Source organism: Lactuca serriola, chromosome 3 (genome assembly GCF_051521515.1).
Source record: "Lactuca serriola cultivar US96UC23 chromosome 3, Lser_US96UC23_V15, whole genome shotgun sequence".
NCBI lineage: Eukaryota > Viridiplantae > Streptophyta > Magnoliopsida > Asterales > Asteraceae > Lactuca > Lactuca serriola.
In genome coordinates this window covers 144,919,513-144,940,930 of record NC_136410.1, presented here as the reverse complement: position 1 = coordinate 144,940,930, position 21,418 = coordinate 144,919,513, and the positions used below count along the sequence as shown (strand labels likewise).

General features: G+C 37.4%; 1 protein-coding gene across 2 annotated transcripts; it reads left to right on the top strand.

Moving 5' to 3' along the window:
* The first annotated feature begins 1,238 nt into the window (after window positions 1-1,238).
* Window positions 1,239-20,987, top strand: LOC145093230 (protein MHF2 homolog). 2 transcript variants are annotated; one of them, XM_079031306.1, is made up of 8 exons: window positions 1,239-1,350; window positions 4,308-4,372; window positions 4,464-4,512; window positions 4,628-4,668; window positions 4,897-4,936; window positions 5,145-5,198; window positions 5,322-5,487; window positions 20,769-20,987. In XM_079031306.1, exons 2-7 carry the CDS (start codon window positions 4,352-4,354, stop codon window positions 5,417-5,419), a joined length of 303 nt encoding a protein of 100 aa, XP_078887432.1. In that variant the 5' UTR covers window positions 1,239-1,350; window positions 4,308-4,351; the 3' UTR covers window positions 5,420-5,487; window positions 20,769-20,987. The 2 variants fall into 2 exon arrangements, with proteins under 2 accessions (XP_078887432.1, XP_078887431.1); XM_079031305.1 differs by having other exon boundaries at window positions 5,316-5,487.
* The last annotated feature ends 431 nt before the right edge of the window (window positions 20,988-21,418 follow it).

The following is a 21,418-nucleotide window of genomic DNA, read 5'->3' as shown; positions in this document are numbered from 1 at the left end:
TATTTATTAATAAATATTACTTTAGTGGATTATTAATTTCTTTTAGTTAATTTTTTTAATTCATTTTTGTTGAAATAGTTTGTATTTTTTTTGTACAATACTACCATCATCCTAATATATTTTGAAAAATCCATCCATTCCACCGTTATCAGACATAAACCAAGTCAAGAATTACATGTTGAGTTATATAAAAAAATTGCCAGAAAGAATAACGACGTAACATTAACTTGAAAAAAAAAAACTAAAAACAACTTAATGGACATTCTATTTGGAATTTAAATGATTATTATGTAATTTTGATTTTCTATGACAACTTGTATGGTTTTATAATTATACAACAACTTCATCCATCACAGTATAGAACAACAGGGTAATATTGTTATTTTTCATCCTTCAGCACAGTCGATCAGATGTACAATCAAACAACATGTTTCTTTCCCAGTCAGAAAACTTTCTTATACATCACTTTCCCGAACATAAACTATCAAACGGGTCGTTAGTTTATTAGTTACCATAAGTGCATAATGTAAATACCTTAATTTATGCTAATCGAGTACAATCAATATATTTAAGAGAAATGAAATATATTTCCATATTAAATGGTGGTAAGTATAATATTTAATAAAATTAATAATATTTTAAGGTATTTGTTATCAAAACTCGTTATATATATATATATATATATATATATATATATATATATATATATATATATATATATATATATTGTATGAAAAATTTACAAAAATCACTAAATTTTCAAAAAATAAAATTGATTTTAACATTGTTTTTTGTCTTAAATTGGACATTATTTTTATCAATTTGTTACAATTCTGACCAATTAACCGGTCAATCAGGTTATCAATTGACTTAATATGTTGATGTATCTGTTTTGACAAGTCAATTAATCGGTTAAGTGGTTAAAATTGTAACAAATTACTAAAATAATGTTCGATTTGAGATATAAAAATGCAGCGCCTCAAAATGGATTTTTATAAAAGCATAATTATTTTTATTGATTTTTTTTTTTTTTTTTTTAAATGTTAGTTTGTTTTTGCATAGAAAGCTTGTACCTAGAGTTTTAGTACTTGTATTATTTAAAACTTAAAATTTAAGCAACAAATTATATCCATAATTAACGCATCGTATCCTTTTTTATGTTTTATGCATTTTTGATTTGTACATCAAGTTTTATAGTTTATAAAAAAAATAAAATAAAAATAAAATAAAAATTATAGTTTATACCTTCTGATGCTTTAATGTTCTCCAAATGTGGTGATGAATAACTCGGAGGAAATCCATAAGCTCCATAAACGGAGACTTTCAATCAGAAGTTCCCCAACTTTGCAGGTTAGGGTTTTTTCGCGATCAGCTATTTAGTTTTGCTTACACTTATCACAAATCAGAAATTCGTACTTAAATTGTTTATATAGCGAATAACGATCGATCAACTTGATGCTGTTAACATTATTTGGTTTTCGTTAACAATTAGCGTCAAACATTGCGCTGGTTTACTTTTAGGGTTCGTAAAAAGGTTCAGTAATTGGAAACTAGCAACTTACTGAATAGAGCGCAATGGTTACATATGATTAAAATAATGTATGTGTTGTTGAAAGCTGGAAACTTTCTCATCCAAAATTGATACAGTAATTCCTTTGCATGTATCAATGAATAAGTTAATCAATCACTTGCTTTGATTCGACATCTTCCATCTTTTTCTTGCTTTTTGCGTTTGATAATCGTACATCTACTACACGAATTGAAGGAGATATGTACATTCTAACATTTATTAAACACCAATATCGCAGTTACATTACAGCGATTGAAATTTTGAAATAACAACTGATCTCTGCAACTGCAAGAGACATTCACAATGCACAATAGATATAACAACAATCAATTTCATTTTCCCTTACATCTATCTATACTTTTTTGGCATTATACGCTTATGGCATAGCAGTTTGATTGTGTATAGAATGACCAGCACCAGGGCTGTTTCCTGGTTTTGTAGGCCTAAAACCAGTTGCAGATTCTGAATTTGGATGATGAATTCCAGAATCTTTACTTTCTACTTCTTTTGATCTGAAATAAGGTCTGTTTTCAGTGAAAGAATGCCCTGCTCCTGGACTATTCCCTGGTGTTGTAGGCCTAAAGGCAGTAACATCTTTTAGTTTCCTTCCTTCAAACAATGGGATTAATCCATGGAAAGTGATTATCAGAAGGAAAAAAACACAAGGGTATATCTGGAAATGTACCATGACTAACTAACTACACAAAAACAAGCTTTAAAAGTTAAAACAGATTGTGAAAATGAGAAAGGGTTATGGAAGCAATATGGAATGTTATTCTACTCTTCTGGTATTTATAGTATCAGGTATTCAAGTTATTAAGGAAATGATATTAATGTAGAAAATTTAGGTCCTTTGATTAATTTCATTTTTTATGCAAATCTTTTAGTGAAGCCATTAGTGGTCTTGACTCTTGACTCCTTGAATGCTTACTAGCCATAGAATTTGCACTATTTTTAGGTGATGATTAAATGATTATGCAAAATCATTTATTTTAGAATGTTAGATGTGACTGATGCTTAGATTTTGTAAGTTATAATATCAAAGGAAGTAGCTTTATCAAATTATCAATTATCACCACCACCAAATAGATTCTTAGTCCTTTCCACTGAGTCATTTTTATAAATTATAATTTTAGGTTTGATGGTTGAGAAAAGATGACAAAATTAAGTGAAATACAACTGTCTGTGTAATCTTTATATGTTCTTTTACATTGATTACCTTTGGAAAACAGTTTAAACATTGATTTGTTAGCTTGTGTTATGCATATAAATCTTTGTTGAAAGTTGTTTAAGTCCTTGAAAGTTATTTCTACTACTTGTAGTGTTTCTTTTTCTTGTAAATTATCAATTAATATTCTATCATAAAATAGCAAAATGCGCTTTTCAATGAATGGCTTACACAGAGTCATAGTTTGACCAAATATCTTTTGAATTTGACCAAATATGATTAGTCTCAATCACTCCTATGTTTTTATATATGTCAACCTATCAATTTATTGACTTTTTTTTTTTTTCATGTTTTGACTTCTATCTTGACTAGTGGAGTTGACTTCTACATCAAACAACAACTTTATACACAACTCCCAAACCACAAATTTAGGGTGCGTTTGGTTGTAGAAAACTGTTTTTATTTTCTAAGAAAATGTTTTCAGAAAATAGAGTTGAGTTTTCGCTTTCAATTTTCAATGAAAATTTTAGAAAACGTGTTTGGTTGAAACCGGGGGAGTTTTCATTTTCCATTTTGAAAATTTTGGAAAACTATAAAAATCAATTTTCTAATTTACATACAATTTGGAAAACTAAAAATTTTCATTTTCTTGGAAAATTTTGGAAAACTGAACGAACCAAATGTGTTTTCAAAATTTCCGTTTTTTTGGAAAATTTTCCTCAACCAAACACACCATTAGTGGATCTTGATTTTCTTAAAATAAAACACGATTATTGATTTATCGCCAAATTTTTATATTTGGCCTTTCGGAAAAATTCATGGTCAAGGATATAAAGAAGCAATAATCGATTTTAAATTATAAAATTACTAATCAATCGTCGATGTGACCCTACCACTCTTAACATTAACAAAGCAAGTTGCAATTAGTTTACTAAAAAGAAGTCAAAATATAAAAAATGTTGATCTTTTCATGCCGACATTTGTATTCATGGTGTAATTTAAAAAATATATATTTTTTCCTTTTTAAGAAATTTCATAGTTGGCTCCATAACCTTTGGAAGCCTCACACTCCCACTACATTTATAACATTGGAAAAGTGGTTAATAGTTTAACAAGAGACAAACAGAATAAGATTCTTTATTATGCATTATGCTAGGCTGTAGTTTTAATTTTTAAACTTTAAACTTTAAACTTTTAATATTGTTTTTGAAAAATCATTGGATGAAAGTGACTTAATTTTGTGGGGTATGGTTTTATTATACTATATCTTTTTATCTTTTTATATATAATAATACTTTCTACACTTTACTGCTGTGTAACTCGTTAATATACTTATACATACCTAATCTTGTAAGTATTTGAAATATTATGTATTTAAGAATATTTGAGTAATTCAGATTTTATGTTGTTAGAAAACTTAAATACTAATGACAAAACCAATTTAATATATATATATATAGTAATTGTGAAATAAGTGAAGAATAGTAAACTTTTGGTGATTTGAAATTGGCCACAATAGTTTGTCAAATTGATAAGTTTGGTCCCTCTAATTATATCGTTCTTCTTCAGATCGTTAGATTGAATTATCATCGTTCATCCTTGGTTGTTCCACCATGGAGAACAATTTTGATCAGGTGAAATGAAACCCTAAACTTGTGTTTGATTTCTGTTTACGATATGTTTTTAGATAATACGTGAAGTTCGGTTTTATTGTGAAATTAACAGGATTTGATTTACGCAATATTCAAAACGGTGTGGAGCAAAAAAGCAATCGGTTAGATTTCTATTACGATCGATCTACTTCCGATTGAGATTTTCTGCTTAAACTCTCAAATTCCGATATGATTTTTGTATTTACCGAAATACGTTTGTTTCCGTTTCCGTTTCAGAGCGGGAGAAGAACGTCGACGACGAGATTTCCAAGGGCGAGGTAGAACACATTTGATTATCATAACTTCAGCTCTCGAAAACATCTTCTGTTCAATTTTAGCGTCTAGATTGTGTGAAACGCTGTTATTTATCATGCTAAGTTTAATCGAAGTTGTTCCAAAACTTCGCCACTTTTGTGTGAACAATCGATTCTGTATTTTATGTTTCATGTGTCTTGATTTGCATAAATTAGCTCCGTTTCTTGAGTGTATATGATTTTGTTGTGCAGGAAGGAGCTGGAACATCCAAGAAAAACCGACCTACTTCTGGTAAGGAGCCTTTTCAAGTTAAATTAATGGTGTTACTTTGAATTAGATACAAAATCCAGTACCACTTCTTCTTTCTGATAGTTTTAAGATAAAATTGTTCTTCTAGATTTCAAATGATTTATCTCCAATGTATTCTAACATGTTTTTTTTTTCTATTTATTTTTGCTTGATTTCTACAAATCATGATTACAATCTACTCTTGTTGCAGCCAATTCAAATGCTGTGAAGCTGAGTTGTGAAAAACTTCGCCTCTTTGTTTCAGGTTAATCCACCTTGATTATAGCTACTGTTAGCATAAAGAAAACTGCATATGTATCCATTTGTGATGTATACTTATTTCCTGTGTAGTTTATAAAAAGTTTTTATTTTGTCAATGCAGAAGCAGTTCATAGAGCTGCTACTATTGCTGAAGCTGAAGGTGGAAATAAAATCGAAGCAACTCATCTGGAAAGGATACTTCCTCAATTACTTTTGGATTTCTAAGTTACTACAGCTTGACTGCTGTATTGTTTCTTTAACACTTTATGGAATAGTTTCCGACTTTCAATCAGGTAAGTTTTCTTGTTTATATCTTCTTGCAATTTATATCCTTTTAGATAAAAATAAAACTATAATTACATGACATTACATTAATACAAGATATAAAATGCTGAAATGAGTTTACAAATATATAACCATATAAGTTTCACTTGACCTAGTTGTGAATAGAATGCCCCGCCCCAGGGCTGTGGCCAGGTGTTGTTGGCCGGAAGTCTTGAGCACTTCGCGGTGGTGGTGGTGGTGGTGGTGGCTGAGACTCGACTGTAGTGTTAGTTGAGATAGGTTTTGTCTGTAGAGCTTCAATTGCATTAAGTTGGCTGATGTTTTGTTTTAAGTTTCTTGCATCAAGATAGTGAATCTGAAGGGTTATGGTTAAAATGAGGATGAAAGTAACTAGGGTTAAGTTTTTTAGAGCCATGGAGTATGTGTGTGTGTGAAAAAATGAGTGTTAGATAGAGAAATAGGCAATTGATAAGAATGAAGATGCTTAAAATGCATGGTGTTTGTGATATTTATAGAGGTTGTATGCATGGTTAGTGTTCTTGTGAACCACAAAATTGTAGTGTATATATATATATATATATATATATATATATATATATATATATATATATATATATATATATATAGTAGTGGGATTTAGCAGAAAATTATTTTAAAAAAAAGTAATGTAGAAATAATTAAAATATTAAACAGACTTTTTGTGGTTTTTAAATTTTTATTTAAGTAAAATAAAAATCATATATAATTTAAATATTGTTGTAAACTCGATGAATATACTTCTTGAGATTGAAAACATATAAGCTTGATTCTTGAAAGTGTTCTCTTGGTTATTTACTTTATTTTAAGGTTTTGGTTTAACTTTAGGTTTTTATTGGAAAAAGAAGGGGAAAAATGGAGAAGAGAAAGAGAAAATGGTCATTTTTCTGAAAAAAAAATAATCTTAATATGAAAGACTAAAGTACGGACAAAATAAAAATTGATTTGATGTTATTATTAAATGTTTGATGATAAAAAAATAATTTAATCTTTTTTGGCTTTCTTTTTGTTATATCTTCACCTCCACTGACAATGACCACTGATCTGGTCAAACCAACCATTTAATAACTATGATTTATTTTATCATTAGTGATAAGTAATTTTTTAATATTTAAGGTACTTCCATTCAACATTTTATTTACTCTTTTTACTTTCAAAAATAAATAGCAATTACTATTGTTATAAGATGTATGATTTCTTAATAAACAATCTTTTTTCAGCCACTACAACTAACTTGAGGATAATTTATTTTAGTATCCAGTTAGTCTAATTAAATGGCCAGTCTCCTACTTGGTACTATTTTCTTATTTAACTAATATTTGGAAGAACCAAATTTAAATGAATTAAGACATTTGTAGTCTCTCAATTGATGCATCTTTGGTAATTCACTTGAATTTGTAAAATCTAAAGTTTAGGGTTAACCAATTTCAACTAAAATAAAATATAATAATAATAATAATAATAATAATAACACAACCAGAGGTATCTGTTACAAATCTAATATTTGATATTAGAGATTTTTATTTAATAAGTTACATTAGTTAGTCACATAATGAGCCGAAAATGAGTTCTGAAAATTTTCATTCAAACATAGGTTTTGAAGTAGTGTATAATCCGCTATATTAGACCTATCACTTCTTTTCTTCAAAACTCCACGTAGTTTAATTTCGACTTTTTCACTCCAAACTTTTTTAATTTTGATTATAATATTTTCAAGATCATTGGCAACCATTTATTCGGTTATCAATTAATAATCATCAATTATTAAAGATCATCGCAGTTTAGACGGTCTTTTAACATTGGAGTGTTGAAAATTGAATGTCCTTTAATAAACATCGGTTTTCATTTCCAACCATATTGGTAATGGCCAAGAAATGACTTATAGATCATGAAAATGTCATAATCTTTTCATCATTTATAGTGGAAAACAACTCATCGGTAAACCACACACCCACAATTCAAATCTCCAAGAACAGTAAGCAACCATTTCAAACATTTTGAAAACAAAAACATGAAGATGACATGGAATGGGCCCTTATCCAACAATTAACACGTGCCATTAAAAAGGTTTGGAGCGAAAAGGACGAAGGAACACTACATGGTTTGGGACTTCATTGGAGAAGGTTTAGTGAATCTTATGGCCGAATTCCAAGAGTCCAATGGTATTCTTAAAGTGGGACTTCATTGGAGAAGGTTAGTGAATCTTATGGCCGAATTCCAAGAGCCCAATGGTATTCTTAAAGTGTGTGATCCCTATATTATCACGGTTATGCCTAAACTTAAAGACCTAACTTTTATCAAAGACTATAAGTGAATTAGTCTAATCGGGGGCGGATGCAAAATTCTTGGCGAAATAGAAGCCAATGAAGAAGTTAGTGCTGCCATAAACCTAATGTGCCACTCACACGCAAACCAAATCTTGTTTTGGCATCAACAAGAAAGTCTCATGACAACGAATCGCAAGCTCTTTTGATGTCTACCTAAACACCGCCGATTTCTTCTTTATACCAGCCAACAATCTTGTTTATCATTAAAGGACCATATAAAATTTGACGCCCATTAATAAAAGTTGATTGTTCATTGCTAACCACTTCATTAATGATTGAAGAATGCCGATTTGACAAAAAAAAATTGCGTTGGCACCCGATTAGAGTAACTGACCTATAGTTTTGATAAACACTGAGTCTTTAATTTTAGTATTATCGTGATAAAAGATGTCTTACGTCATTTGGAAATAACTTTGGACTTTTAAATTTGGGCCATAAGATTTAGTATATCATCTTTAAACAATTCCTTTTAATTTAATTCCCTTTAATTTATCACTACGATAGCCACACACAACCTTCTTTTTCTTCTCCTGTGCAAAAGGTTTATAAGGCGTATAATGTTCACCTTAAGCAATAGTGTGAATAGTAGTTCCATGGATCGTTTTTAGAAATAATTCATGAGATTCAGCTTAGGATACGAGGGTACGAAAGCTTGGAGCTGGTTTGAGAGCACGATAAGTAATGGAGAATGTTTCAAATGAAGCTCCAAGCCCACATAAGAACCAATGGTTTTTATCTGTATCATCAACATGACTGCCAAGCGGCTAGTTGATCACATATGGATTTGAATTTTGCACCAAACTCTGAAATAAAGGATGATCCTTTTTGAAGTTGACGTAGGCTGTCCCGAAGAACATGTTGTCACACCCCCGAACCAGACAACGAAAACGTTCGAGGGCTTGCGTGACTTAAATTGAATATCATTACAATGAATTTACATGAATCATAACATTACCATCACCATGCATCAATACATCACAACTGCCATTGTTCACATCAAGTACATTGTTTAAACATTACATATCCATAACATAAATTGTTTGATAGTTTTCCAAAAACATAATTCCCTAACATACTTGGTATTACTCCTCAGCTTACTTGTTACCTGAGAATACAAGTTATTTTGAAAAACGTCAACATATAGAATGTTGGTGAGTTCATAAGCAGGTTTGATATGAAAATGTTTTTTGTAAATTGTAAAACCCAGAAAATCCGATATTTTCCGAAACGGCAATTGTTTAGATAAAGTGTGAAGATCCATAAATATATGCATGATGATTTCAAGATGTGTATAAATGAGAAGCTTTGTATTGAAATTACAAGTGAAAATTGTTGATCTCTCCCGGAAAACCCGATGTTTTCTGATAATGAAATATTATATAACTGTTCGAATTGTTATTCCATCACAACGAATGATTTTGATTTGCCTTGATTACACGTATAGTATTGGATTTATTTATGTGAGTCGTTATAACCATGAATGATAATGACTAGTTCGTTTGTCTTGACACTCTAGTGAACGTCAGAATTGATCTTAAGATTTTGTCACCTAGACTGGCCGAGTCTAACTGTAGCGAACATCTGAGGTGTGGGGGAGTCACCCCCGTATAGATCTATACAAAAACTCTCGCTCTCCCTTTAGGAGTCTTTGATTATAACTACAGACTACGATCGACACACGTTGGTGCCGCCCGTTATTACTCACTTAATCCCAAATGAATTTGATTATTATTGATTATTGACCTGTATTTGTTTACTTGGATTGATGGTTAGATCATGATTTTTCACACATATTTATCAAATAAATTCAAGAAATCACACATATCATACAAAAACACATAGATCTACACATTTTACTTGTATTCTCCCCCATAAAACATATGAAAATCGAAAATAGAGGGGTATGAACTCACATTTTCTTGTGGATCTCGGTTTTGAAGAAGGAATGAAAGAAAATGGTGAGATTTTTCGGCCTAGCAAGCTTCTTGGAAGATCTTTGGCTTAGATGTGTTCTAAAAAGCAATATCACGAATTTTTGTATGAGTTAAAGGAGATTTTTAAGGTAATCAAGAAGTTAAAGTATGGATCAAACAACAACTTACCAAGGATTAGTGATATTAAGAAAAGATCTCCTTGTAGCCCCTTGTGAATCTCGAAATTTTGGAGGAAAGTGAAGGAGTTCTAGAGAGAGTTTTGAAGAAACTTTGAAATGGTGATGAGGTGTGTGTGTTTCGGCCGAATTAAGAGGAGGGGAGAGAAGAGAGTGTGAATTGAGTTGACATGCATGGAAGTATGGGATTTGTGCATGGGTTTCCAATGGACAAATATGAGGTGGCATATAAAAGTCAACTCTTTTCCCCCCATTGAGAGGGAGAAGAAAGAAAGAATTTGGGCCTTTTTGTGCTTAAATCCATATTATGTCCCATTTTGATGATTTTTCGGCCGAATAGGTCTTTGGAGATGGTTCACGGCCCAAAATAAATTAAAGTATGAGTCCTATGGCCCACTTGGGCTAGTTAGATTTGTTATGACACAATAAGGACCATTAGAGATAAACTAGTCCATTTTAGATCTATTATGGTCCAAAATGTTAAGTTTCATGAATGTGGGCCCAATTAGGGCCCATTTAAGAGTTCTAAGCCCAAAATAGTCAATTTGGAAGCTTATTGGCCCATTAGGCACAATAAGGAAATCCTAGTCCATGATGGACCTAAACCGGGATTTCTAGGGTTTCCAATTCTTTGTTGACTATTTGAAGTGTTGGTATAGAGTGTTTAATGAAATTTTGTTGTCATTGAATAAGCATCATACATGCTTTCAAGTTTTAATCACCATGTTATCATTGTTCAATGTTTACAAAGCATCAAAATTCCTAGTTGTGACATCATCCCCCCGTTAGAGGGAATTTCGTCCCGAAATTCTTTTTAAAACTATATTTGAGAATGTGAGAACAGGTGAGGGTACTTCTGCTTCATCTGGTCTTCGTGTTCCCATGTGAATTCTGGTCCATGCTTCGCATTCCACCGAACTTTCACAATCGGAATGCGACTTTGCTTAGTACACTTCACATCCCCGTCGATGATTTCGACTGGTTCTTCGACGAACATGAGATTCTCATTGATTTCGATTTCTTCAAGTGGGATGACGAGAGTTTCTTTGGATAAACACTTTTTCAAATTGGAAACATGGAACACGGGGTGTACACTGCTGAGCTCGGCGGGTAGCTGCAGTCTATAAGCCACTGGACTGATTCGGGCAAGAATCTCGAAGGGTCCAATGTATCGTGGGTTTAGTTTTCTCCGTTTCCCAAAACGAATCACCCCTTTCCAGGGAGAGACTTTTAACAACACCCGATCCCCGACTTGAAATTCCAAGGGCTTTTGCCGTTTATCAGCGTAGCTCTTCTGTCGGTCTCGTGATGCTTGTAGTCGGGCTCTGATCTGAATTATCTTCTCGGTCGTTTCACGTATGATTTCTGGTCCCGTTAATGCATTGCCTGGTGTATGTCCTCTTGCTAGCTGAGTGTCACCTACCTTCGTCCAACACAACGGTGATCTGCATTTACGCCCATATAGTGCTTCGAAGGGAGCAACTTTGATGCTTGAGTGATAACTATTGTTGTATGAGAATTCGATTAAAGGCAAGTGGGTATCCCACGACTTTCCAAAGTTTATGATGCGAATATGAATTGTAAAAGAAACAAGAAATAGATGGAATGATGAAATGTGATGAATGAATGAAAGGAGAATGGACTTGTATTGATAATTCAATCCGAAGATTGCCCAGGGAATGATCCCTCTCTCACTGAAACAAATCTTCAGGAGCCAATACAATCATAACAACTAAAACATGACCTCATACTGTCTTATTCTCTCTCTATATATTCTCTTATCTACATAACTAACTAATGATAATCTTTCCCCTTTTTACCCCTGGTCCCTTTCTAGAATACACCAATAACGGTTTAGGTGTGACATTTACTGTGGTCCTCTCTTCTCTATTTGCATCATTACTCCCTTCTTCAGAATGAGTCTTGTCCTCAAGACTCAACTCTGGAAACTGTCCCTGAATCATGATAGCATCTTCCCATGTAGCTTCTTCTTTCCCTTGTCCATCCCATTGAATCAGCCATTGCTCAAACTCAGCTTGTTGATCTTTGATTAGCCGGGTAGCCAAAACCCGTTTAGGCACTAAAATCTTATCTTGATTCAATTCCAATTCCTGAGGGAAGACAGAATCTGCTGGAGTTTGCACTGCTTTCTTGAGGAGAGACACGTGAAAAACAGGATGTACCTTTGAAGTCGGGGGTAACTGCAATTTGTACGCAACCGGACCCACTCTCTCAACGACCTGGAACGGACCAAAAAACTTGGCTGCCAGCTTGTGATGAATACGACGAGAAACCGATATTTGTCGATACGGTTTTAACTTCACGTACACCCATTCTCCTACCGTGAAATGCACCTCTCTTCTTTTCTTATCCGCAGCTGTTTTCATCAACGCCTGAGCATGGGACAAGTGAGAACGCAGTTGCTTCAATGCCTCATCACGATCTTGTAATTCGATCGCAACTGCTGGCACACGAACTTCACCTGGCACAAATTGCACCACCGACGGTGGTTTACGACCATAGACCACTTCAAAAGGAGAAACACCCGTTGACCCATGAAACGTAGTGTTATACCAAAACTCCGCCCACGGAATCCACGAAGCCCAGGAACGAGGTTGATTGACAGCAAAACAACGTAAATATGCCTCCAAACAACGATTGATCACTTCAGTTTGCCCATCCGATTCCGGGTGATACGCTGAACTCATGTTCAATTGAGTTCCCTGTGATTGAAAAATCTCTTTCCAAAAATTACTTAAAAATAAAGGGTCCCGGTCACTTACAATGGACTTGGGAATGCCATGATGACAAATAACTTCACGCACAAACAACTCGGCCACCGATTTTGCGGAAAACGGATGTTTTAACAACAGAAAATGATTGTACTTCGATAGCCGATCAACCACCACCAGAATCGTATCAACGCCTTTGGATTTCGGAAGACCCGTGATGAAATCTATAGAGAGATCCTCCCAAATAGCAGCTGGAATGTCCAAAGGTTGTAACAGATCCCCAGGCAATAGCGAATTAACTTTACAACGCTGACACACATCACATGCTCGCACAAACGCCTTTACACACCTAATCATACCGGGCCAATATAAATTGTTAGCCAAACGACGATACGTACGGTAATACCCAGAATGCCCTCTCGAAGCAGACGTATGAAACTCTTGTAACAATGCTGGAATAAATTTAGAAGCCCGAGAAATAACCAATCTGTTCTTATAATAAAGAATTCCTTGTTTAACTGTGTACCCCACCGGATGAGTTGAATTATGCTCACATGCCACAATGAGTTTTTGTATTTCCGGATCAAGTCGTGCCTCTTGCACTAACTGTGCCCCTTGTTCCCAAATGGGAGAAGAGATCCCTTGACTGAATTCGCCTTCCTCTTCGCGACGTGACAACGCATCGACAACTCTATTTTCCCTTCCTGGCTTATAACAAATATCGAAATTGAATCCCAAAAGTTTGGCCACCCAGTTTTGTTGATTCGGAGTAGTAATGCGCTGGTGGAGAAGAAATTTAAGACTTTTTTGGTCGGTGTACACTATAAACTTTGTGCCCAATAGATACGAACGCCAATGCTGCACCGCTAAGACCAATGCCATAATCTCACGTTCATAAGCAGACTTAGAAAGATTCCGATCACTGAGAGCTTTGCTAAAATAAGCAATAGGTCGATTGTTTTGCATAAGAATTGCACCAATTCCCCTTCCCGAAGCGTCACATTCAATGAAAAACGGAATCGAAAAATTGGGGAGAGCCAAAACAGGGGCAGAAACTAAAGCTTGTTTGAGTTGCTCAATGCCTGCTGAGCCTCCTTGGTCCAACAAAAAGCATCTTTCTTGGTAAGGTCTGTTAATGGTCGAGCAATACTACCGTAATCTTTGACAAATTTACGGTAATACCCCGTGAGTCCAAGAAAACCTCTAAGAGCCTTGATATTTTTGGGAGCCGGCCACCCAAGCACTGCCTCCACTTTACTTGGATCCATAGCAACTCCTGTACCATTAATGATGTGGCCCAAGTAATCCACAGCGGTTTGAGCAAAATGACACTTCTTTTGATTGGCTACAAACTGATGTTGTTGTAATAAACGAAAAACCAACTCCAAATCAGCGAGATGAGCCTCCCACGTGGCACTGTATACCAGAATATCGTCAAAGAAAATTACTACCTTCTTCCGCAAGAGGGATCTAAAAACATCATTCATAACGGCTTGGAATGTAGAAGGAGCATTCATCAACCCAAAAGGCATAACCAAGTATTCATAATGACCCTCATGTGTGCGAAATGCCGTTTTTTCAATGCTGTCCGGATGCATACGGATTTGGTTGTAGCCAGATTTCAGATCCAATTTAGAAAAAAAATTTGCACCCTGTAATTCATCAAGTAACTCTTCGACTACCGGAATAGGAAACTTTTCGGGGATAGTGGCTTTGTTCAAAGCTCTGTAATCAACACACATTCTCCAAGATGCATCTGTCTTACGAACCAAGATCACTGGGCTAGAATAAGCGCTCTTACTTGGACGAATCATTCCCAAGGACAACAATTCCTTCACTTGATTTTCAATCTCTGTTTTGTGTAAGTGGGGATAACGATACGGACGAACACAAATTGGGTCCTGATTTTGTATCAAATTGATACAATGATCATGTGTTCGAATAGGAGGTAAGCCCATTGGGTTCTGAAAGATACCTTCAAATCTTGCTAATAATTGTTGAAGTGCCTGTTGAAGATCCTGTGGATGATCCTGAGGAAGCCATGCAGTTAACTGATTCGATGCACCCAGTGTGGAAGGTATGTATGACTGAGATAATTGATCTCCAGAACTCAACCAATGGTGTAACGGAGTGTGAGAACGTTGGCCAACAGACAACCCATGAAGTGTGATTTCTTGATTGTCCCACTTGAATTTCATCCATGCATCTTTCCAATTGTGAGTCACTTCTCCCAAGGAATTCAACCAAGGCATACGCAATATCATGTTTGTAGACCTCGTGTCTAGCACTAATGCCGTAATAAAAAAAAACACACAACCCCATCGTGATGGAAAGATTAAGACAACGTTTGGTAACATGAACAATGAAACCGTCACCCAACTTGATACGAATACCCGAAAAAATATCCGTAGAGAAATTTAAAACGTCCACTAACTGTCTCGAAATGAAATTATGGGTGGCACCGCTATCAACTAACAGAATAACGGGAATACCTGTGAGAGCCCGTTCGAATTTGAGAGTTTTGCCACCAAAGGGCAACTGAGAATCGCCGACAAATTCTAGGGCAGAGCATATTCCGTCAGTCACGATCTCCTGTTCTGGATGCTCCAGAGCAGACGAGTCCAGCAAACGGAACTGGTCCTCTAGTGCAGTAATACGCGTAATTGACCCTCAGCACACTTGTGATTTGGTCCATATTGTAACCCACAACGAAAACAGAGCCCCTTCTTGCGGCGTTCTTCCCATTCCGTGCGCATGAGTGATCGAGTTCCCCGATCTCGATTAGCAGATTTGGTGCTGTCTGAAGGAACAGACGGAACAGATTTTGGTGTAGTTGTCGATCGAGTGACATCTAGACGACTTGAAACAGATTTGGATCCCCATCTATTGAAATTGGGCTCTTTTGAGGCCGTTTGACCTACCATATTATTGGGCTCAGGAAAAAACCCATTGGAAACCCCAAATCGGTTCAAATAACGGAAACGGGTCTGAGACACATTCCCCGACACCGGACGGAGCAAATCCTCCACATCCTTGGCAACGTACATCGCTTCCATTGTTGTACGGGGTCGCTGCAAACAAACCCAACGACGAACATCATCCTGGAGCCCCGCCACAAAATACCCGATAGCTTGTCTTTCCGGTAGCTTGGGAACAAGAGAGAGCAAATACTCGAAATCATCAATATATTCCAGAATGGAATCAGATTGTTGAATTCGAGCCAGCTGGATATAAGGGTTTTGAACTTCTAATCCACTGAAACGTTGCAGAAGTTCCTCTTGGAACTCCCAGGAAAGTGACGGATGAAGTTGAAGAACAATGGTAAACCAATGTTGAGCAACACCCACCATACTCAGTTGAGCTAATCGTAAACGAAATTGGGGATGCGTACCATTGATGTCGAAGAAGAGATTGGCCTTCTGGATCCATCCTTGAGGATCGAACCCATTGAACTCCGGAAGCTTAATTTTCTTCACCGACCAAGGTAACCCAGATGATTGCTGCTCAGACTGTGGAGGAAGACGGGAATCACCACCGGAAGGGAACAAAGGCTCTCTTGTAGGCGGTGGTGGAGATGGAAAGACTAGACCAGATCCAGATCCAGTTTCAACGAATCGCTCCGAAACCGGCGTCTTCTCAAATTTGGCCATCCACGTCAACATTTGCTTACGAAACGCGATGTTCTCCTGTTGTTCTTTCTGAAAATTGGTGTTCAAAGTTTCCATATTCACCTTCATCTCTCCCATGTCTATCTGAAGTTGAGAAAGAGTTGCATCATAATCATCCAAACGTTGAGAGGTAGAACGAGTCCCAGCCATGGATTCCCCGGCGGCAGGTCAGGGGCAGGTCGGACCAATGATGCGAATATGAATTGTAAAAGAAACAAGAAATAGATGGAATGATGAAATGTGATGAATGAATGAAAGGAGAATGAACTTGTATTGATAATTCAATCCGAAGATTGCCCAGGGAATGATCCCTCTCTCACTGAAACAAATCTTCAGGAGCCAATACAATCATAACAACTAAAACATGACCTCATACTGTCTTATTCTCTCTCTATATATTCTCTTCTCTACATAACTGACTAATGATAGTCTTTCCCCTTTTTACCCCTGGTCCCTTTCTAGAATACACTAATAACGGTTTAGGTGTGACATTTACTGTGGTCCTCTCTTCTCTATTTGCATCAGTTTATCACACATGCGCGAAGCATGTCTTCAAGGGTTTGAATGGTTCGCTCACTTTGACCATCCGTTTGTGGATGATAAGCAGTGCTCATGTCTAGATGTGTTCCCATAGCCGTTTTAAGTGATTGCCAAAAACACGAAGTGAATCTACTATCTCGGTCGGAGATGATAGATATTGGCACTCCATGAAGCCTCACCACTTCTTTGATGTATATCCTGGTCCATCTCTCCATCTTGTAGGATTCTTTAATTGGCAGGAAATGAACGGATTTCGTCAACCTGTCAACTATTACCCATATGGTATCCAAACCATCAGTTGTCTTGGGTACTTTAGTCACAAAGTCCATAGTAATCTTTTCCCATTTCCACTTGGGAATTACTGGTTGCTGTAATAATCCTGAGGGCTTCTGATATTCCACCTTCACTTTAGCGCAAGTAAGGCATTTGCTAACGTAGGTGGCAATCTCTGCCTTCATGTTGGGCCACCAATAATGTTGCTTGATATCCATGTACATTTTATCAGAACCTGGATGGATGGAGTATTGTGTCTTGTGGGCTTCATTCATGACCACTTCTCATGGACCAGCCGAATCTTAACATGAGGTAGCGTCGATGGTTAGATGTGGTAAATGATTACGATTGTGAGATCCTTTATCACCCGGGGAAGGCCAATGTAGTGGCCGACGCCCTGAGCCGCAAGGCGGCAGCGGCCCCGATCATGGATATATGTCTGAGGATGAAAGTGATTACTCCATTGTTGGAGCAGACCAGGGAGGCGCAAGTCGAGGGCCTCAAGGAGGAGAGGCAGAAGTGTGAGAGGATCGTGGGCCGAGTAGCTTCTTTTGATTATGACAGTCGGGGATTGTTGACCCTTCATGGGAGGGTTTGGGTACCGTACTGGGGCGGAGTACGACATATGTTGATGGACGAGGCCCATAAGTCTCGATTTTCCATCCACCCAGGGGCGACGAAGATGTACAAAGATCTTCGACCCGGTTTTTGGTGGCCCTGAATGAAGCGGGACGTAGCCTGGTACGTGGAAATGTGCCTGACATGTAGGAAGGTCAAGGCGGCCTGACATGTAGAAAGGTCAAGGCGGAGCATCAGAGACCCCACGACAAGATGCAGCCGTTAGACATTCCTGTGTGGAAATGGGAGGATATCACCATGGACTTCATCACAAAGCTTCCCAGGACCGCACAGTGAGTTGATTCGATTTGGGTCATAGTAGATCGGCTGACCAAGAGCACGCATTTCATACCGATCCAGGAGAGTATATCGGTTGAGAAGCTAGCCGATATTTATGTGCGCGAGGTAGTAGCACGAAATGGAGTGCTTGTATCAGTAGTATTAACTCGAGACGTCCGTTTCACTTCTAGGTTTTGGAAGCGGTTTCATGACGAGATGGGGACTCGTCTCCATTTCAGTACCGCTTTCCACCCCCAGACGGACGGGCAGAGCGAGATGACGATTCAGACTCTTGAGGACATGCTTCGGGCATGTGTCCTACATTTCGGTGGCAGTTGGGATATGTATCTTCTGTTAGCGGAATTTTCGTATAACAACAGTTATCACGCTAACATTGACCACCCTCCTTTCGAGATGCTCTACGGGAGGAAGTGTAGGGCCCCAATTTGTTGGGGTGATGTCGGTCAGCGAGTCATCGGGAGCACCGAACGGGTGCTCAAGACCACAAAGTTGATCCAACAGGTTCGTAGTAGACTGCAGACTGCGCAGAGTCGGCAAAAGACTTACGCCGACAGGAGGTGTTCGGACTTGGAGTTTCAGGTGGGCGACATGGTCCTCCAGAAGGTATCACCCTTGAAAGGTGTTATCAGGTTTCGGAAGAGGGGCAAGCTAGGCCCCAGATTCATTGGTCTGTTTAGGGTTTTGGCCCGGGTGGGCCGGGTTGCTTATCGGTTGTATCTTCTGGCAGAGCTTAGCCAGATCCATAACACTTTCCATGTTTCACAGTTGAGGAAGTGTTTGGTGGACGAGTCAGCAGTTGTACCCTTAGAGGATATTCAGGTTGATAGTAGCCTGAATTATATCGAGAGACCAGTTGCAATCTTAGATCGGAAGGCGAAGACCATGAGGAACAAGGTGGTTCAGTTGGTGAAGGTGCAGTGGCAGCACCGAAAGGGTTCAGAGTGGACGTGGGAGACCGAGGGGGAGATGAGGGAGCATCATCCGGAGTTATTTTTCAGATACAGTAGCAGCAACAGACTTCGAGGACGAAGTCTAAGATAAGTGGGGGAGAGTTGTAACGCCCCATTTCTGATATGTAATTTAAATAAAGTATTTTCATTTCTTAAGGGGTACTCGACGAATCTGTTACCCGACTCGTCAAGTAGAGACGGGATGATCACACAATATGAGTCGGCTACTCGACGAGTCTATACGCTGGGACTCGGCGAGTCTGACTGTCTGGATGAAGCCCTAATTTTAAGGGTTTGCACCCTATTTAAACGCACTTATGCGCCCCAACCTCGCCTCTATCACCCTCAGAACATTTCCCCTGTAAACCCTAGCCCCATTGTTGAGTTTGAGTGTGTTTGTGCTAGCTTGGAAGCTTTGGGAAGAAAAGGAAGGAAAGAAGGTCCATAGAAGAGGAGGGGGATCCAGGAGTTAGCTTCCATCTGTTTCTCATTCAGGTAATGAAGTTATAACCTTATGTGTTCCTCCATTAAAACCTCCTTTATGCTTGTTATGCCTTCTTTGGAGCCTTTTATGATTCAAAACTTGAGATATGGACTCTCCTTTGGATGGAAACCTTAGATCTGGACGTTATTGAACCCCATATGCTCATTGTAACCACCTTTATGCAATCTTGGCCTTGTTCCAAACCCTAAGTGCTTAGTATGTGTTGATTTTGGGTATTTTAGCTTCATACTCTTGTGCATGTACGTAAAGTTGGAAACTTTACGTGTAAAACCAGTCCTAGAAGCTCAGATCTATGATTTGGAGGCACTGGAATCGATTAGAATCGACTGTGTAGTAATAACATGCGCATGACTCGGCAAGTTGTTCTTCAGACTCGGCGAGTCACAGACTGGAAGTGTTCATATGTTGAAGAAGAACTCGACGAGTTGTTCATACAACTCGGCGAGTCGGATGAAGTTAGACTTGATGTTAGCATCGAAGAAGAACTCGTCGAGTCTTTGCCAAACTCGACGAGTAGAAGCAGGAAGAGGACTAGAATGGAAGACAGGGACTCGGCGAGTTGACTTTGTCCAGGGAGTTGACTTTGACCAGGAGTAAAATAGTCATTTTACCTTCAGATTAGTTATCAGTATTTGATTGAGTGTGTTTATGGGAATTGTAGCCGGGGAGATACCGGAGCAGCAGTAGAGAGTTCCTGAGTAGATTTTCAGCAGCCAACTTTCGAGGTGAGTTTCCTTCCAGTAGGAACGGGTCTATGACCACAATATCGGCCCGTTTAGTTAGCAGTAGCACCAGACTTCGGCCCGATACAGTAGTTTAGTGTGCTTGACGTCTTTGTGATTCAAGCATGCCCTTGTGTTATGTGTTCCGGACTTCGGCCTGATGCAGTATACAATATATGTGTTTATGCTAGTTACTATGTGTTTATGCTATGTTATGTTCAGTCAGTTCCGGACTTCGGTCCGATGCAGTTAGTTACAGACTTCGGTCCGATGCAGGGGACAAGGTCTCAGTTAGTTTCAGACTTCGGTCCGATGCAGTTTTCGGACTTCGGTCCCATGTAGAGGGCAAGACCCTGGTTAGTTTCCGGACTTCGGTCCGATGCAGTTTCCGGACTTTGGTCCGATACAGGCAATACCCAATATGTGCTTTATATGTTATTGTATGGTATGTGGTAGTTTGGGGGAGCTCACTAAGCTTTGTGCTTACAGTTTTCAGTTTGAGTTTCAGGTACTTCCGCTAGCAAATGGAAGAGCTCGGGATGATGGCATCGCACACACCATAACCTCAGTTTTATCCTGGGAGTTTTATTTGGATTATGTTATGATTGATACAGTTTTTGTTTGGATACAGTTACTATGACATTTGAGTTACTCATTGCATGGTTTTTATTGTTTATGTTATCCGATGATGCGATTTTTAGTAATATTAAAACAAAATTTTTGGGTCGTTCGTTACACGCACAAAGCGAGGCATAATGTTTTATTAGGGTTTAACCCTAATAGTATACTATATACGATTACAGAAACGAAAATTCCACTATGTAAAGTTTGATCCTAATCACTAAGATTACAAATCAGATATCTATTCTATAATTTTAGAGTATATCTACATAATATACAAACTATTAGTCTAATATACAAAATGATCACTAAGATCATGAGGATCACGTTGTCGCTGATGAAGTTGTTGCTGGTGCTGGCGGACAATGTGTTATGTGTTTAACTCATCAGATCTTAAGGCGTGACCTTACAGTAATACTTTCATAAGAATGAATAATTTTGTTTCGATTAAGTTAAAATGTCATGACTTAGACGATAGGTTAAATCAGATGCCTACAAAAGTAAATAGGTTAAATCAAATGTTGAAAATCTTGAACA

What these genes read in the sequence shown, in the direction of transcription:
- LOC145093230 (XM_079031305.1), top strand. Translation starts at nt 4,352, where the DNA reads ATGGAGAACAATTTTGATCAG. An exon ending in TGGAGAACAATTTTGATCAG is followed by an intron (nt 4,373 to 4,463) that starts GTGAAATGAAAC and finishes TGAAATTAACAG; the next exon opens with GATTTGATTTACGCAATATT. An exon ending in GAAAAACCGACCTACTTCTG is followed by an intron (nt 4,937 to 5,144) that starts GTAAGGAGCCTT and finishes CTCTTGTTGCAG; the next exon opens with CCAATTCAAATGCTGTGAAG.